At 33.8% G+C, this 12054-nt stretch overlaps 1 protein-coding gene across 1 annotated transcript in view; it reads right to left on the reverse strand.

Annotated features, from left to right (window-relative positions):
- Positions 1 to 12054, reverse strand: part of CNTN6 (contactin 6) — a 275835-nt gene that overhangs the window by 95412 nt on the left and 168369 nt on the right. Inside the window, exons 6-7 of the mRNA XM_077858034.1 lie at positions 7377 to 7580; positions 5025 to 5127 (exon numbers count right to left, since the gene is read on the reverse strand). Of these exons, the coding sequence (XP_077714160.1) occupies positions 5025 to 5127; positions 7377 to 7580 (307 nt within the window). The remainder of the gene's footprint in view (positions 1 to 5024; positions 5128 to 7376; positions 7581 to 12054) is intronic.

Below are 12054 nucleotides of genomic sequence, written 5' to 3' on the forward strand. Positions count from 1 at the left end.
AACACATGAAAACATATGATTAATGCAAGCAGAGAAAAGGAAGTTGTAAGTAATGACCAAAAGGAAATGCCAGGAAAAAAAAAAAAAAGAAAGAAAGAAAGAAAAGAAAAAGAAACAACAAACAACACTGTAATACAAGTGAGAATTCCTTGATAGTCTTGCCAGTGGCCTGAACATGGCTAAGGAAAAAATAGGTGAACTAGAAGAAATAGCAGTAGAAGCTTCCCAAACTTATATGCAAAGAGAAAAAAGAATGAAAAGCAAACAAACAAAATCAGAAACCCAGAATATCCAACAACTGTGGGCAACTACAAGTGGTGCAACAGATATTTATCAGAAATACCAGAAGGAGAACAAAGAAAAAAAAATAGAAGAAATAGCTGAAGTAATGATGGTTGGGATTTGCCAAGATTAATGACAGCTACTATGTCATAGAGCCTCCGAAGAAGCTCAGAGAACACCAGTCATGATACAAGCACCCAAAAAAGCTATACATTCAAGAGAAGGAATATTCCACAGGAAAAGGAAGATATTGCATAATTATGCAAGTATGTGTGTGCTGTATTCCACCCATGTTTAATGAAAACCAGTCAGCATTTTAGAAACCATCTTAGGTCCTAAAAATAAAAAAACTTAGTAAGAATAAGACATAGCACTGACCTGTTTTAATTTTTCCCTCCCATATACCAACCAATTCACCTATTGATTGCCTTCCTCCCTTCCTCCCTCTCTTCCTGCTTCCCTTTAACTATTTATCTCTCTTATGTATCAAAATATATAAACACTTGCTTAATGAATATATAGTTTATAAAATAAAAAGCATTCATTTTTTAATTAAAGTGTTTAGAAACTTTGTTAATAAGAAAAAGAACTTTGATTTCTTTCTGCAAATTAGCTTTGCTCAGTTTTGTGTTGATCGAACATCTTAAAAAGAAATGTGGCACCTCAGAAAGTGAACAAGGAGATTTAAATTGATTTGTACAAAGCAGTTCCTATATTTGAAAAAAAATAAAAAAAGAATAACAAAGCCCAAATTCAACATGGCAATATATTCATGAAGACATGTCAGAGAACATGATCCATAATTATTTTTAGTAGAGTTTGTAAAAGCACTTTGTAATAAATCTGCAAATATTGATTTATAATTTATAAAGCAAGAGGTTTGATTTTTAACATTTTCAGGTTGTTATTTTATGCCTATCCTATAATAATTTTTTAGAGAATGTGTTGTTTTTATTAATTATGCAAATTTTTAAAAAGTTGTCATAGTATAAATGACAAATTTTATAATAGACTAAAAGGCATTTTCTGTATGTTTGCAGTGTCTCAACTGCAATGCAATTTGTTCTATGAAAACTGCTGGCAAGCATATATAAAAACTTTTTGTTAGTAGCTCACATATTGTTAGTAGCTCAAATATTATAAATATTTTCCAAAATATACAAAACATTTTCACATACATTTCATCCACCTATAGAAATGAGAAATGCTTCTACACTGCAATTACACAAAATATGTGTTTCTTATACAGGTTACTTTAAAACTATCACTTTGACCTAGAGGATGCTTTGGACTTTCCATTTTAACCCCAAGGAGTTTCAATCTCAAATTAATGACTATAAGAAACATGATCTCAACATTGATTGATTTTGTCACATAAAATCTTATGGAGTATATTCCAGTAAACCAATCATTTCCTCAGCAATTTTCTATGAAGTAATTCTCATCATTTTCCATTCTTCTTCATTTTATTTCATGCACAACACATCTTCTATGTATAAACTTAACAGTGAATATACAGTTTATCCATGAGATTTAACATTTCAAGAGGTTTTTTTTTTAACTATTATTTTTCCAACTCAAATTTTCCTAAGTCAGATATTGCTAGTACAAATTATATCAGGAAGCTTAGGTACTCCTACATGTTTTTAAGATAATACATTTTAGCACATGCAATTTCACCAGTTTTCAGGTTTTAATGTGTTAATTGTTTCCAACACCACGAGATAAATAAAAGAGATGATTTCATTTATTTCTAAAGCATTCCATTTGAGAATTTTCAACAATTTACCTCATATAGCCTAAGGCTGTGGCTCCCCTATTTGGATTATTAATTCACTCCTTCCATTTCCTTCCAGTGAATTCTTATAGAATGTACCCATGAATGGATCAAGAGTGAGGTCAAATGCGGAACTTTAACTGGGATGGTCAACATTTCCTGACTCTGCTTTTTTCCTTTCCTCCACCACTCCATGTCATAGCAAGCTGACCTGAAAATGGAGTGTGGATCTTTAGCAATATTTTGAATGACATATCTTTCACCAAAATGCAGGCCAAATTAGAACTTACCACCTATCTGTTTAAATGCATGGCATGTGCGTGGGTGTGAGTATGGGTGTGTGTGTTGAGAGGAAGAGAGAGAGACAGTCAGCAGAGGACAGAGAGAGAAGGGAATGTGACAAAGATTTATACTTCGTTGGCTCAGGTGAAGGATATATATAACTGACATAATTGTCCATGTATTGCTCTTTCAACATTTCTGTAGATTTGAATTTTTTAGAAATAAAATGTAAACATAAATAAAATTAAGAAATCTGATATGTGAGCAATTCAAAGCCTCTACAGATCAACCAAGTTTTCTTCTTGTTTGCTCCTCTTTTCTACTCCAGAATTGAGCTTCTTTTTTGCTCTCTCTTATACTGCCATGAGTATAAAAGACAAAAGGAATGGACATGTAGATCCTCTGAGATACCGATATCTAGTTCCGTTATCCCCACTAATTCAAACACTGATTAGACAAAAAGATAAAGATAATTTGCATTTTGGATTCAGAATAATTCAATGAATGTTCATTGCCTAAATGCCAAGCTTAGTGCTAAATGTTTTTTACGTGTAATATCCACTCTATACTTCAAAATAACATAAAAGGCAGGTATCATTATAACTCCTCTTGGATGAGTATGTGGAAATTCATAAAGGTTAAGAAACATATTTGCTAATAGACAACTCTGGAGAATATTACAAATTGAATCTGTCTTCATTGGTTTCACAAGCAGTTATCTTAATCATTTATTTAAAAGTTTCTAAGTTCATAATTTAAAATCAGGTGAATTTATTTACATGAGATTCTTGAGAACCAGCCTCAATAATTTTCAAAGTTATTTACTATGTAAGAGTATTTTTTAAATTACAGGAATCCATATTTCCTGATGCCAAATATAATAGAATCAACTATAAATATTACTTTCAGATGCTTTTATTGGTCTTTTTAAATATATTGTCTAATTCTCAAAGTATTTTGCTGACATTTTATGTTTTTTTTTTTTTATAAACTTTAATTTTGGAGAAAGCTTGAAAGTGGCGAAAGTTAATCATACCTTAAAAGGCTGTGACATAAAGTCCCCTTTTGTCACTTTCTTAAGCATGATTTAATCAGTTGGTAATTATTGGACAAATACTATGGGAACAATATTGTTTGAAAATAAGATACGGTCTCTTAAATACACGAGAAATGAATAACTTGAGAAATTTAATATAAAGATCTACAAAATTTCATATATGGAAAGGAACTTAAGAAGACTTAGTATATCTGATAAAAAGACAGGTAGGGCTAGCTAGGAAGAGATAGGTAGGAGGCTCCATGATCAGGTTCACAGAAATCTCAAAAATATGTAAGTGTAAGGAAACCAGGGGTAAGGGAACACATCAGACTACACTGCCCTAGTTGCTGCAGGGGTGGGAATGGGGGTGTCTTTTTTTATGACAGTCATCTGTGACCAACAAACTAAAAACAGACCCTAAAAAGAAGTAAGCCATTAAAGATGTTATCACTTGTCCTGCTTACACAAAGGTGCTGTCAGTAGAGAAATTAAAAAGATTTAAGTTCCCTGGTTAGCTTTTAATAAAAGACCAACCCTAAAAGCCCTCAGTGGCAGCTCTGCCAGGACCCTTCTCAATCCTGAGAGCTTTTTGTTCCTTGTATCCTTGCTTAATAAAACCCTATTGCTTTACTCACTCTCCTTCGTTCTTTGACTCCATGAGACAAGAACCTGGATCTCCTGCTTCATATTTACTTAATAACAAAATGGAAACTTTTAAAAATGTTTTTCATGTTTTGGAGTGTAAATTACTTTTTCTAAATGTGATGACCACTTTGGGAAGAGACTGAATTTAGAGGTAAGCCTTCAAATTTGATAGGGTCAAGTCTCTTACTATTCCAAATATGTTTTATAGAAAAGAATCATCATTACCTGGAGGTTTGTTAGAAATAGAAAAATCAAGACTCACCTCAGACCTACAGAATCACAATTTAACATGTCCCTAGGTAATTCACATGCATACTTTAAAAACAGCAGATCTAGTCTATCTCTTCGTTACTTGGGTACCAGTACTTAGAGGCATAAAAATGAGTCTGAATATAGCTAAAAGGCAAAGAGTTGTCTGCATACTCTATGCAAAAATGCAAATATTTGGCTGGCTTAAAAGCATTCTAAACCTGTTAGCTCATAAATACTTATCTGAGTAAAACAAAGTACCTGCACGACCAGGGCAGGTTTCGCTCAATTCTAATGATCTACTATGAACAATAGGCTTTAATTAGTTTTATTTTGGAAACCTGCAGTGCAGATTTTTTCACTTATAAGTATTGCTGATTAATTAAGCAAAAAGATACTCCAGGCAATATATAGCTGGATGTAGGATAAGATGGAGTGAAGGATATGTTGGAGATTTAGTGACTTGTTCACCATCTTATACAAATACACACATTCCTCCTTAAGATGCTGCCCAAATGGGACTCATTATGCTAAAACTAGAGGAAATATCAGCACATTTAGGGGAGGCCCAATCATTTTCAGAGTATTAGGCATGTTTGTTTAAATTCTAATCAGAAAGTTCCACTTTTGCCCAGCACTTGAAATCTATTTGGTAATTTACCTTAGAGCAATGTTTGAATAACAAAAAGGTTTAAAAAAATTAAACAACCAGAAACAAAACAAAACAAAACAAAACAAAAAAAACCTTACTTTCCAAGGGCAAAGCATTCCAGTTTTACAGATGAATCCTTTGCAGCTTGTATAGTTTCAGGAAAACGAACTTCAATCTTTGGTTCATATTCCCCCATCACACCTGTTAAATATCAAAAGAGCTAGCAGCATTTCTGGAGAATAGAGGTTTTCTGTGAAGTAAATGCTTCATTAACCAAAATCCGATTATTTTGTCCTTCAATTAACAACATTTTTATATAGTTCAATAAGTGATAGAGGGCAAAGAAACTATATGATGCTACTTAAGGAAATAATGCATTCCTTTTTTGCTTAAAAAAGAAATATCTAAGATATATCAATGTATCAGAGTAGAGGCATCCCAAATTTCCCTATAGTCCATATCAGAATCTTAACAAAGAATTTGTCTTCCAATTAAGAAATGAATGCACTTAGATTCTTTTTTTTTTTTTTTTTTTTGAATGCACCTAGATTCTAAAATGCTTCTGAATTATCAAGAAAGTGTCTTCTCAGATCTATTACCCTTGCATGGAACTCATGGGGCCAGATCTGTTCAGGAATAAGGAAATTTTCAGCTAATACTGTAGGAGTTCTCTTAATACAGAATAACAGTACTTCTACAACAAAACCTATGAAGTAAAACAGTAATTGAAGTAAAGACATAAATCTGCTTATGTCAGTTCATTAAGGATTTACTGCTAAAGCAGTTTGCTATACACTTATTAAAAAACAGTTGTTTTTATAGTTTCAAATTTTTCAATAAGGAATTGTGGATATGGGCAAGGATAAGAATAGGACAGTAGTCTAATATATGTAAATATGCTATCCACAAGAGGTAAAACAGAAAAATCTCTCTAGGCTATCCTCATTAACTCAATTAATTTAATCAGTGGCAAATCAAGATTCTTCAAATATTTGATTCTTTTTTTTTCTTTTAACTTACATACTAAATAGCAGAGTAATACATTCCAAAAGTAAATGATTTATTTGTGTCCAGTACAACTGCACAGAAGCTGAAACTTACAAAATATGTATCAAATAAAAGTACTGATTTTTAAGATCTTGATCATTCTAAACATTCAAAGAAGCTATGGTTGATGTGGTAGAGAGTACTAGTTCAGCCAACTAAATCGGTTAAATTTTCTATGTTCTATTTTCTTGACTTCTTATAGTTCTTGAGTGACTACTTTTAGAAGAGATTTGATATTTCTTATATAAATACCATTAATATTGTATAATTCTTCTAATCTGTTTTTACCATGTATGTATTAAGGAGAATAGAGGGGATAGAAGAATGAAGGAACTAAGAAGGGGAGAAGCAGAAACTAAAAGTAGACCAAAAAAAGGAAAAATGGTAGAATTTCTATTCATATTATTGGTTATGAGCTCTTTCTGTGATGAACTGAATACTCACTGAAGGGAAGAAATTGGACTTATGAATAAATCTAGTGGTTGCTGAATTCTGAATGAAGACTACACAAACATGTTTGGGTGGTTAGTGATTACAAAAGCTCTGTCATAAGAACTACCAGTATGGAGCTAGTTCCATGATTCTGTTAGCCATCATTAGCATTATGTTCTTGCTCTTAAAATCGTCAGAGAAGAGAAAAATTCTATTAGGTACTACATTTCAAGTCCAGATCTGATCATCAAATGCATCAACAGGTTTTCTATCTTTACATTTACCACTGTGAATATTTAATTAAAGAATCGACTTGAGGATTATTCTACTCAATGACTTCCCTAGGTTTTCTAGCTTTCTAAATCTGGTGCCAGCTACGTCTTGACTAAGCTACAAAACTCATCAGAGACTAATTTGAATTATCTTCCTTGGAGAAATATAATTAGTATGAATCTCGTGTTTCATTCCTCTTTGGAATGCTTATAATTAATATTTGCTTGCTTTGCTTTCCTTGGATGTGAGTTTTTTTCCCCCCATTTTGCCAGTCAGGTGAATAAAGGGTGAACAAAAAAGATAAACATGGAGAAGAAAGAGGCATTAAAGAGAAGCTGCATCCTATTCTCACTGAAAAAAATATTATTCAATTAATAAGTTTGGCAGCACCCACACGTGCACACACACACGCTTACTCTTGCAAACAAACTTTTTAAATATTAGATGTTCCTTAAGCAAAGAAAGGATATATTCCAATGGCACAATATACTGAGAATCATATAAACTGCACCAAGTGAATGAGAGAATTTTCTATTATATTTTTTATAATATCTGATTTTCATCATATTTGTAAATCGGACTTCAACTCATTGATGATATGGCTCCTCAACCAGAGGGAAGCTGAAACCTCAACAGATGTCCCCAGGCTTCAAAAAGTGATGGACAAAGTATATTCCCAAGATAGCTCATCATCTTACCATCAGTGCGCTGCACTAATGGAGTGGGTGGTCCTTGAACACTTCTCTGGGCTTCCTTGTTTGTTATGAAGCAAGTGTAGTTGCCCACATCTGATGGTTCCACTTTGGCAATGTATAGGTTTCCTGTCTCTTGTGATACAAATCTCCTTTTGTCCTCTTGAACATATAAGGGGTTATCATTGAAGGTCCATGCATAAGATAAATCTAGAAAACAGAAAAAAAAATAAGCATTATCCTTACCGTATTCATTCTTACCTGAAAATTTTGTGCCCTTTTCTCTATAATTAGAATAAAAGTATGCACCTGTTTGTCCAGTTTATGCTTACTGTCTTGATATAATTGTAATATTCCCTTATATTCAAATATATTCAAATTTGGTTGATAAGTTATATGTCTTCCTGCCCATCATTGCATTTGTGCATTTAGGGGTGTAATAATGGGGATCCCTGGGTGGCGCAGCAGTTTGGCTCCTGCCTTTGGCCCAGGGTGTGATCCTGGAGACCCGGGATCGAGTCCCACGTCAGGCTTCCGGTGCATGGAGCCTGCTTCTCCCTCTGCCTGTGTCTCTGCCTCTCTCTCTCTCTCTCTGTGTGACTATCATAAATAAATAAAAATTAAAAAAAAATTAGGGGTGTAATAATGGCATGCCAAGAGAACAAGTGGACAAATGTATTAAAAAAAGCTATAACAAAAAAGAAAGGAAAAGCTATAACATATATAAAATATTATAGGCATAAAATGCACACTGTATTTCTCCAGTAATGCTCATATTAAAGCAATGTCTTTCAATATATGGCCCAAAGGATGTCCACGCTAAACTGTGTCTGAGTTCTTTTAACATATATTTTTTAAAATTTTCTCTTATGTTGTGTGACAGTTAGTACCTCATTCCTTTCTGTTTCAATATTCCATTTTATAAATATACCACAATTTGTTCAGCCACTTTCTTACTGATGAACATTTGGATGGTTTCCAGGTTGGGACCATTATGCATCACGTTGAAATGACTACCAACATTTTCATTTCTCCTGGATAAGTTCCTTCGAGTGAGATAGATGTATGTTTAATTTTATAAGAAACTACAAAAGAATTTTCCAAAGTTATACCAGTTGGCGTCTCCACCAGAAATATATGAGACTTATAGTTGTTCCATATCTTTGCACAAATAACATGTCAATTTGAAAAAATTTTAGCCAGAAATATTTGAACAAAGAAAAACATTTCTTGTGGATTAAGGTTTTTAAGTGTGGTAAGGGTGAAGAAGGGAAATACACAGCTGAAAAACATCTTCACCTACAGATGAACTTGGAAATCACATACTAGGAAATCACAGCTCATAGAAGAGCTGTTGAAGCAACTAGGGTCCTCTTGTTCAGGCAGAGGCTATGGGTCATATTTGTCATCTGCACTTTTATTAAAAATGAGTGCAGGAGCAAGGTATAGTAAAGCCAAAAATGACTAATTATTTCTGATATGTTCTAGTGGTCTATCCCAGGTGCAAGCAGACTATATGAAACATTTTTCACTAACTTTACAGAATTTAAATTCTCTAAAGAATGAGGAGGAAATACACATCAATAGCTATTCTGACCTTAATTTCATCTATAGAGAAAAACTCATGAGGAAGTGTTGCCATCTTTGTCATCTCTTTCACCAAGTTAAAAATAAAGCATTAACGGTACACTCAGAGAACCCAATTTTAGAAAGCACAAAAGGAAGGAAGGAAAGAGGGAGAAAGAAGAAAGATCTACAAACGGACCATTAATGGTGGAGAGGAGCTAAAATCTTAAATTCTAACAGCAATTCATAAGTTAGTAAAAATGAATTCATCTATACTGAGAGAACTCTGATATAATTGTCAGAAGGAAGAAAATATGTGGGGATGATACATCAGAGATCAATCAACAAAATGTCACTTTTGTGTCAAAAGAGAAAACAGGATGCCATTAAATCTATAAAAGTACTGTTCAGGTAGAAAAAAATCCAAGATGTATGCTTATGTGAAAATCATGTTGTAAATCAGGATGTTTAGCACTGTGTATATGTATATGTGTGTATGTGTGTTTCTATATACAAATTATTACATTCAGCAACCGAAGAATGTATACCGAACTTTTCTTAGGGTGATGGGAGGAAATACAAAGGCTTTTACTCTCTGCATAATGTGTTTCTGTCATATTATAATTTTTAATTACTATGTAATATTTATATAAATAGGAAAAAAACCAGGATGGAAATAGTGTCAGGAAAACTAAACACTAGAATGAATTACATACAACTTGTAAAACAATATAATGAATATTATTTTTCATTCTTACTCTGAACTGTTCAGACTGGAGTATTATGTTTTATTCAGAGCACATTAGAATCACGAAGGAAGCTTATTAAAATACAGATAGCTAATCCTATTCCTAGCAATTTGGTTTCCTTTTATCTGAGTGAATTATCATGGAATCTGTATTTTCAATACCTTACAAATGACTCAAGTGGTTGATCCAGAATATTATGTTCAGAGCACCCCTTACTGAAAGGGGAATTAAAATTCTCAAGTATATCAAGAGACAGATAACCAACAAAGGCCAGAGGTTAAGTCACAAAGAAAACAAAAAGAAGTTAGATTTTTACCTTGGGGCAAGGTGGGAAAGAATAATTGAACGGTCTTCATAGATAGAATTGCTGTCATGTGCATAAAGGGTTAAATAGAGCCCTTTCTATTGATGCCCAGCAGGCAAAAAATAGGACTTGGCTGTTGAGGGTTACAGAAGGCCATACAGCCCTTAATATAATGAAGACCAATCTAAACTTCAGTTATAACAGCAGGTGATTTGTGAGGTGATGAGCTCTCTATTATTAGAGATGACCAAGCAGAGGGTGGATGAGCAATGCTTGAGATGTTGCAAAAACATTTATTTTTGCAATGAACAGGAAGTGAAACCTATGTTTCTATGAATTGTCTACTCCACCCTTAGCATTCCTTTGATCTCCTTAAGAGCCTTATGCTTTAGATCAAGTATGCATAAATGCAATTCACTTTTTATTTTTGAAAATATGCTTTGACATTCTTAGCCTGTTCCAGGGTATTGAAACTTCATTGCTTTTGCAAGTCCCTACTGGACTCTTTTATCATTTCATGTGGTCTCTTGCTTCTAAGTTTTTTTACTGATGTCCTTTGCTGCCTCACTTCTAAGCCTGTTACTGTCTCCACCAAAGAAATGCTCAAAGGATTTTTGTTTGAAACTGAGAGGTATCTAGATAGTAAATTTCTCCTCAATATAAAGAGGAGGAAAAAATATAGTTCAGATTCCCTTGTTGTCAGTGACTCCTCATCTTTTGAACCTTTGTGAAATAAAGACAATATTGAGTAAATTCCCAGGGCCATGTCTCAGTTTAGGGATCTTTATTCAGTGGTGATCTGGGGAGAGGAACGAGCTCTCTGAAATCCAAGGTTAACCCTTCTCACTTAACAGAAATTACAGGTTGCCACTAATGCCCAACAAATCTTTGTATTCTTTACCCTATAATCTTGAGACCAGAGACTGTAATTTCCATTTCTCCCTTGGTGAATTCCTTTTTACCTTAGTTGCTAAAACTTTCTGATCTATTCCTTCTTTAATAGTGGAACATTTAGAAGCTGCCAAAAGAAAGTGGTCCAGAAATAAGGAAGATTACATCAAGAATAATAAAAAAAAAATGAGTACTTTTATTTCATACCTGTTGCATCATCTCAAAATTTTATTTTGTGGAGCTAATTGGCTGTTGGTAATATGCCCATTAAAAAGGAGAAGGTACTCGAGCTAGGAATATAAAAGTAATTTCCCAACATCACATTGTTTGCAGGTAAAAGGTGGAGGGCTTGAACCTAGATCCTTCAGATGCCAAATCCTTTGCTCTTTCCCTAATACCACTTTTCTTCTTTTCTATTTATCTACAACTGATCCTAGTCTTCTAAATCAATATGCTCCCCTTGGAGCATTCTTCCTTACTTACTCTCAGACTTCCTTCTAAAAACCCAAACTCTGCATATCAAAGCCTACTCAGAACTAGGACAACTGTTCCTCACCACCTATCTCACCAACACTGTCTGTCCTGTGTTCAATTTCCTCAGAATCTTACAGAGAAAAAAAGGTCAATCTGTCATTTCAATTACTTCAATGTATCTATAGCTACTGCTAGCAGGTAACAGAACACATTTGTTAAGCCATTAAGAAATAATTCTTTTCTCCAAAATGGCCTCACTAGAGCAGAGATTTTGAAACTTTAGTGTGTGTAACAATCACTCAGAGGATTTGGTAAAACACAAACTGCTGGGATCTACCCTCCCAGTATCTTTTTCAGTGTGTCTGGGAAGGAGCCAGAGAATTTATTTGCATCGCTAACAAATACCCTGGAAATGCTGGCACTGGTGGGTCCTGGAACACTACTTTGAAAATCACTAATATAATAGTAATTCCAAATCTCTTCTGTATAATCATACTAGGAAGGGAAATGGCTCAGAGTTTGATAAAATGGTGACTATATTTTAAAATTCTCTTTGGGTGGTGTTTGGGACCCAGGAAAAAAAGGATGTTCCTTAATTCACAGATGCATGGCATGTCTAGGATGGAAGTTGACCAAAAGATCTTCCAGCTCAATCTTCTCATTTTATGGGTGAGTGAGCAGAGGGGAAGATGGCAGCAGC

The sequence above is a fragment of the Canis aureus genome, chromosome 19, assembly GCF_053574225.1.
Source record: "Canis aureus isolate CA01 chromosome 19, VMU_Caureus_v.1.0, whole genome shotgun sequence".
NCBI classification, from domain to species: domain Eukaryota; kingdom Metazoa; phylum Chordata; class Mammalia; order Carnivora; family Canidae; genus Canis; species Canis aureus.